Consider the following 7998-nt stretch of genomic DNA (forward strand, 5'->3'; position numbering starts at 1 on the left):
CTCTAAGTGGATTAGGCTATTACCAACATATTGGGGCTGAACCACTATAAAAATTGCTGTGTTATTTACTTTCTGTTCAAAACCGTCTGTGTCGTTTAAATTCTCTTGAAGGTTTTATCGTTTTTTACGTTCTCACGTCGTTGGCCAAAAACGCGGTCAACACATATGAAACACCTGTGAGTCCACAAGTAAATTTTGTGATATACATTTTGTGTTTTGTGTTGGATCTAGGGATTTTTAGAGATGAAAAAAATTGAAGGTTTATAATAGTTTAGCTCGAATAAAAATAAATAAAAATGCGTACATTTATTGGTGTTTTTTTTATTGTTTATGTTTGTGTGATTTTTTCATTTCTATTATTTGTTTTTTTTTTTTTTTTGCGTTTTTGCTTACAGAGAATACTTTTTCATTTCTTTACACATACAATAATTGGCCGAGTAGACATTCTTCTTGGTTGCATCATTACTCCTAGACAACACATGCAACACTTAGATATAGGTTTAATTATTTCTAGTTAAATTATGACAATATTTTTTTGAATATTCCCAAGCATAGTTTTATTGTATGGCTGACTGTGTTGAATATATTACATATAAAAGTTGTAATGCCTCAAATTTCCTAATAAGGTTTAGGACCTTGATTAGGAGGCCGGGAGGGCCATAATTGCTTTATTACGCTATTTAATGATAATATGCATGTTTAGGTGTATTAAATATTCATGTGAACCCATTTGTGATTAATTGGGTGATTTTCATATTTTGGCCATCTCGGGCATTTTTGGTATATATGTGAAATGGGCGTGGTGCTTTACTACTGTTTGGTTATGCCAGGTTTACCCAGCACAAGACGATCCTAGGAGGTAAGCTAGTGGGAAAGTCACAACGAGATTTAAGCTTGACTTGGAGTAAGTCAAGGGGTATTTAGAGCATTACCGGGTTATCGGGTAATGGGAATTAATATTTGGTGATAAATTAAGAGTTAGTAAGATCAGGAGGAAATTCTGGAAGTTTTAACTATAATGTTCTCGGGGGTGTTTTCGGGACCCCGAGCATTAGGTTTTATTGGAAGTTACTTAATCTTGAAGTAACCTTTTAAGAAAATAAAAAGAACGTTCTGTACGTTCTCTCTCCCAAAAAGTTCCCTTATCGTCTCCCGATCGCGTTTTCGAAAGTATCTTGAGTTCTAGGACTCAGATTTAAGCGAGGATTGAGGCATAGCAATCCTAAGGAAAATTAGAAGCTTATTAGCCGGAGGATTTAGTTGAAAACAACTCAATCGGAGGTAATTCAAGTTTTAAGTTCTAAGTTTTTAAAGTTTTTAAGCTTGAATTGGATTTTGTGTTTTGATGTGTTTTTGGGTGATTTGAGACTTGGGTTTTGTTGGTTTTGGATCATGGGGATGTTTGGGAACTTTGATTTTTGAGTTTGGAGATGTTTGAATATGTTTATGAAAGGATTTTAGATGAAGAAATTGAGGATTTTTGGCTGGGTTCGAGTTGAGCCGCGGCTCTGTTCTTGGGCGCTGCGGCTCAAGCTTGAAGAAGCTGGTGGTTTGGTGCTGATGGGCTATTTGAGCTGCGGCTCTATTGGGTAGAGCTGAGGCTCTAATTGCTGTCAGAGAGGATTTTTGGGCCTGATTTGAGTGGGGCTACGGCTTTAATGGTTGGGGCCGCGGCTCAAAAGAGGAAAAGTGACCAAAATGGGTTTTTAGTCATGGGAACTCAAACCTTAGGCCTCGGGATCATTCCTACTACCCAGATTGGTGGCGTTTGATGCTCGGAGGCTAGGTCTTGGTTCCAGGTTTGGTTTTAGAACTTGAACTCATTGGATCACCATTTGTGGTTGTGACTAGGTTATCACTAGAGGCTTGGAATCGGGATCGTGCTTGTGGCTCATTTGTTGGTAACCTGTGCTTGGACCCAAGGTAAGAAAACTGCACCCCATGTGTGACATGTATGGTTATGTTTGATGCATGTTGGATGTTTAAATGTAAACATTGATAGCATAATGAATGCTTGACAATCTTGCCCATTTGCATATGGTTATTATTGAGGCATGCTGGATGATTAAGTGTGATGCATGTGATGCACGAGAAACATGTGATTAGGGCATGCCATGAATGATGAATATGAGATTGGTCAGAGCTTGAGTCTCTGAATTTGTGCATGATCATAATTATGCTAGCAACTGTTTAGTAAGCATGCTGAATGCCTCATTCTTGGATAATTGGCATATGATACACATTGATAGCATTGCTTACTTGTGCGTGGTACTGACTAATTAGTCAGATTTGGCAAAGGTGCTAGTATCAACTGTGAAGCTGTGACTCATTAGTCAGGTTCGGCAGTGGTACTGGGCACTGGTCACGTTGCACTGACTCATTAGTCAGAACGGCCTTAGCGTGTATCACGCAAGCCATCAGAGATTAGATCTAATCGACTATCTGCATTGAATGACTCAAAGAGCATTAATGTCGGACCGACCTCAAGGTCGATGAACATTATAAGCGCTTGAAGGCTAGTGGCTTAACTAGCAGCCACTCTTCCATTTGATCTAGTGACTCGCTTGTCGGTCACTCAGTATGGTTTACCAGAACCTGTTGAAGGCTAGTGGCTTACCTAGCAGCCACTCTTCCACTTGAATTAGTGACTTGCTTGTCAGTCACTCAGTATGGTTTACTAGAACCTGTTGGGGCTGGTGGCTTACCTAACAGCCACTCCTCCATTTGAATTAGTGACCTGCTTGTCGGTCACTCAGCATGGTTTATCAGAACCTCAAGTATTGCGACACTCATCTGATTAGGATTGACTTGATAGTCCTCCAATCAGAAGGCCATGATTTCTTGTCCTAGATACCCCAGCATTGTTTAAGGTCATTTGCATGCTTGAATAAAGCTGTGTTTGCTAGGCATGCCAGATATGGTTCGATATCATGATATGACTGCTTATGAGCATATGAGTTTTCTTGCTGGGCTTTGGCTCACGGGTGCTTTGTGGTGCAGGTAAAGGCAAAAGGAAGCTGGACCATCCTTGAGTTGGAGAGCTTAGGTGATGACGTGTACATATGCAGCTGCTCGACCAATACTTGGGCGAGGTTTGAAAGAGGAACTAGGGTTAAACCCTGTTTTGCCGCTTAGAACGGCCTGTTGTAAATATTTTCTTGTAATAGACTCTGAAATTATATTTTTGGGATCCCAATGTATATACTAAACGTTATAGTGAAACGTTACATCTTAATCGAAATTTTTAATCCCTAAACCGCTAATCATACTTAGTTACACGTTTATGGCCAAACGACTCGGTTAGCGAGTTTAGCACTGTTTGCAATGTGCACTGTAGCGGTCCCTGGAGTTGGGGCGTTACAAAAATAGATTATATAGATATAAGATTAGTCCAGATAAAGATTGTTGCATTTGTGGGACTGCCGAAGAGACAATCAATCATCTTTTATTTGATTGTTGTCTAGAATAATTGAAGCATTGGTTAGGGTGGAGGGTGCAAAATACAAGGCTGCTTTTGCTATTTAGAAAGATTGAAAGGGCGCGAATGAGCAAGTTTTGAAAGCAAGTGTGGGCTGCAACAATGGCAAGTCTGGTTTATGCAATTTGGAGAATTCGCAATGAAGCGTATTGGAATCAAAGAGTTGCTATGAAACATTCAATTGTATAGAAAGTGAAAAGAGAAGTTAAATATAGAATTGGAAATGTAATGCCTAAGAAAATTAGACAGGAGGATTTGCTCTGGTTTGCAAAGTTGTAAATAGAAACTTTTTCAGACTTTACAAACTTTTTCAGGTTGTAAAGGTGATTCGACAAGCAATACACATACCTGATTTATATAAAAAAAATATTTTTAGTTTATTTAAAATACAAATAATATAAACTTTAGTTATTAGTATACATTTTTTTCTTCATTTTTTATATAATAATTTTATTCTGACTTAATAATTAAATTAAAAATATATAATTAAATTATTTTTTAAAATTTATTAATTGAATATACTCACTAGTATCCTAAAATATAAAAAACTACAGCACATGCAGTGACATCTAGGCCTTGTTGAGACTTTTGTTGTTGTTGGAACCTCTAGTGACAAATTTTCATTGTTCGTCACTAAAAATAAATTTTTAACGTGTCTATAGTTGTTGCTTGATCATCTAGTGATGGATTTTAGTTTCTAGCGATGTGGTCGCTAGAAGCTTTGTTTCATATTTCAATTTTAAAAAGAAAAATAATTGCAATTTTTATCTAATTATTTTTCTTAAATTTATTGTTAGCAAATAATCAACCCATTATTCATCTATATTTTTTAATCCAATCATATTTTTCAAACATTACCATACAACATCAATTTAATTATTAAAATCTCAATAAAAATTAAAATTAAATACTCATTTTCAACTTTTATACTAATATTTAAGGGAAAAGAAAATTTAAACTCCGATAAATTATGTCACAATAAGTACAATTTAAATTATCATGAATTAATTTGAATAAAAGTGAAACCTTTACATCACAAGAAAACCCCCTCAAGCAATTTTACAACATGGTCATGGTTTTCTTGTCGAGCAATGTGAATGGGTGTCTTGTCATACATGTTCTCAGAGGTGCTGTAATAAAAAAAATAATGATAAAAACAAAAGTAAAAATTAAAAATTATTTGTGTAAAGCCAAGCAAAATAAATAATTAAACTTGAGAAAAATATTTAATTTACTAACATAGAAGCTTCATTCTCTAATAGAATCGCCACACATTCTTTTTGGCCATAATGAGCCGCATAGTGTAGGGGAGTGTCTTTGTTATAATCCACAACATGCACATTGGCTCCAAACTCAATAAGAACTTGAACACACTTAACCTATAATTAATGATAATCGATATAAATATGTATAATAATAAGTCTCTTAAAACATTATTACATGACAAAAAATATCAGATAGCTAGCTAGCATAAGTGTGTACATAATATAGGAGCATAAAAGAAAACATTCGAGGATAGCTAATCACAAATATTATAAAGTTATACGACTAACCCAAAACTGTCATGAAATGATAGTTGGATAACATCAAAGTTATTGTCTTTATTTTTATTTTCATTACTTTTGTAAATACTAAAAAATTGTGTCTATATTTATTAACATCAATAAATAACATAAAAGTATAGTTATATATATACATATATACATATACTAGATACAAGCAACGTGCAGTGCACGTGTTACACTTAGATTTCGAGCATGAGGTTGTGATCCCGAAATCTAGGCTCGATAGGTGTAATCTCAAAATATGCACGGTTGTCATATGATCATTCAGTCGGACCTCTTTATAGTAAACAACGACCTCGATGATGTGTAGCCTCGAGTATGCTCTGAGCTCGCATGGCCATGGTATGCCACTTAAATATATTTTTCCCTGATACATCTCTTGTCTTTAGATGAGATGGTTCGAGCTCAGAAAGTGTAAGCTCGAATGTGACAACATCGTCAACGTCTACTTGTTCTGAGGATAGGCGGAGCTAGGCGGCGAGCTCGTGATCAACTGCTAGTCTCGAAGATTAGATGAATCTCGTACCTGAGTTAATCAGTTATATGTGAATATATTTATTATTGTGCAATCTCATTATTTGAGGGATATCATTTAATCTGTTATCTAATCTCACATTTTATGGGACGTTTCCATGTATATAGGAAATAATATATTAAATAGAATTATATTAATTGATTCTCATAATATCTTCCCAAGATATGTGGGATTGAATTCTGTAGTACTTGTTGGAGTCTCTTTTTGCCTTTTGGTTTCTCATGGGGTCAGATCGTTTGAAAGGGACCTGGGTTTCATTAGCCAGATAGATATTCTCCTAAGACTCATTGAGCTCGGTATACACCTTGTATAAGGACAAGTATCTCTCCCCTTTCTTCTTCTTTCCCCCCATCCGCCTCGGGATTATTCCATTCATTCTTCTTTCTTTTAGAAGGGTTGTCCCCGGGGGTTTTTTGAGGTCGTAGGATTCACCGAAGTCGAGGCAGAGTTTATGTTTGTTGTTGTAGTTATGGGCTGAGAGGTCATATTCAATGTTGACCTCGTCTCCTCTACATTAACAAACCTCTGAGCTCGTCAATTGAACTTCGTTAAGGACCTTACGTGCTTTCTTTGCAAATCCTCCCAGAGAGGGCTTCCAGGCATTACTCTAGCTCGAACAGCCATTAAATGGCCACTGTCGTCGACGTCACGAGCTTGAGCGACTTCCAAATTAAATCTGGTGAGGTAACTTTTTAGTGATTCATTTGGCTATTGTCGGACATTGGTCAAGGCAAATGCCTCGGGCCTAACATCGACCATGGCCTTGAATTGTTTCTTGAAATCTCGCGATAGTTGATCCCAAGAAGCAATCGAATGTCTTTTATATTTTTCAAACCAGTTCTTTGCTGGTCCCGTGAGCGAGGCTAGGAACAGCATGCACCTGAGCTCGTAGTCCACATTACTGGCTCGCATGATTGTGTTGAACGTACTTAAATGACTGTACGGATCCGAATTCCCATCAAACGGCGGGACATGAGGAATTCTAAATCCTTGAGGAAACGGGGTGCTAGAAATATGCAGGGCGAAGGGCTCGAGTTCTTCATCGAACTCTTCGTCTCGTTCCCGACCTCATTCGTTTTGCAAGATCCTAAATGCTCTTTCCAACTGTTCAATCCTTTCTTGGACTGAATCTATGGGGGGTCTGGCTTGAACCAGCGGGACCTGGTTATCGTTGATTACAACTCCAGTTCCACGCCTTGGCACGGGTTGCTTGCGCCCGTTCAGATGATCTCTCAGATCTGGATTCAGGGGATTGTCCCGCCCCCGATTGTGGTTTAGATGTTCTCGTAAATCTGGGTGATTTTCTCAATTTCCAGTGTTCCTTGGTTCCTAGTCGTATATACTAACCGACCTAGTATCATCCGAGCCTTCTCTGTCATGGCTCGTTGCACGATTATTACGAGATGAGTCTTTTGCTGGTCTCCTAGTCTCAATAGTTTGAGATTGAGACATTTGGCTTCTCGTGGGATGTGGACCCCTATGCTCCCTAGCATTTCCCCCATTCTCTGGCCTTCGCCCAGCTCACCTTTCCCTATCACCATAGGTCGGTTGTGTATTCCTCTGAATTGGCGAGGGGTGCCTTATCAGTGATGGTGGGTGTCTTATTGGCGATGGTAGCTGCCATCCATTACAGGGCCTAGAAGGCCCTGAATTTTCTCGACCAGGTTCTGCAACATTCTGCGTGGTACCAGGATTTTGGGTCCGAGCCTACTCCGGCTGGTGCCTCTGCAGTTGGGTTGGCAGGACCTTCATCTCGGTTACCCCTCCGGGGTCTCAGTGGGACAGGCTGCTCTGCTGGTGGCAGAGGTGGCCCTGCTCTTCCAGTGGTCGCGCTTTTACGCAGTCGACCCTGAGGCCTACAGGGTGGAATTTGAGCGTCCTGCGGAGGCGGAGCCTGGGTATCTTGCGGAGGTGGGGCTTGAGCCGCCTGCGCTTCAGCAGCTAGTCTAGCTAGCTCTTCGTTGCATTTTTTGGCTTCTGCCAACTACTTACGCAGTTGACGATTTTCGAGTTCCACAATCGGGACATATCTCTCAGGGTTGTAGTACATGTCCTCGTCGTCCCTGGGGGCAGGTGGTCCCCAAGAGTCGGATGAACCACTCATCTCATCGGGGTCAGAATCCACCATAGGCTGCTTTCCAGGGTGCCGAGGGTACTCTTCCTCATCTAGGATCTCCTCCTCAGGGATATTAGGATCATTTGTAGCCATTGCTAATTTGAGAGGCTTTCTGACTAAACAGATCATGTACGTACTGTTTAATGACTCTCAATGAAACCACCAAACTGTTGACACCGTTTTTCATCAACTTAAATAGGAGAGCAATTAAACAAGAAAATATTGGAGGAAATAAATAAAGAAGAACACAAAAGGGTTTTTATGGTTCAATAGTTAAATATGCCTAGTCCACGAGTCTATGCTA

General features: G+C 39.1%; 1 protein-coding gene across 1 annotated transcript; it reads right to left on the bottom strand.

Annotated features, from left to right (window-relative positions):
* Window positions 1-4511: 4511 nt before the first annotated feature.
* Window positions 4512-7787, bottom strand: LOC133825764 (uncharacterized). Its single transcript, XM_062258666.1, has 4 exons — window positions 7676-7787; window positions 7290-7555; window positions 4718-4857; window positions 4512-4608 (listed from the first exon to the last, which is right to left on the bottom strand). Exons 1-4 carry the CDS (start codon window positions 7785-7787, stop codon window positions 4512-4514), a joined length of 615 nt encoding a protein of 204 aa, XP_062114650.1.
* Window positions 7788-7998: the final 211 nt, after the last annotated feature.

The sequence above is a fragment of the Humulus lupulus genome, chromosome 3, assembly GCF_963169125.1.
Source record: "Humulus lupulus chromosome 3, drHumLupu1.1, whole genome shotgun sequence".
Lineage (NCBI taxonomy): Eukaryota > Viridiplantae > Streptophyta > Magnoliopsida > Rosales > Cannabaceae > Humulus > Humulus lupulus.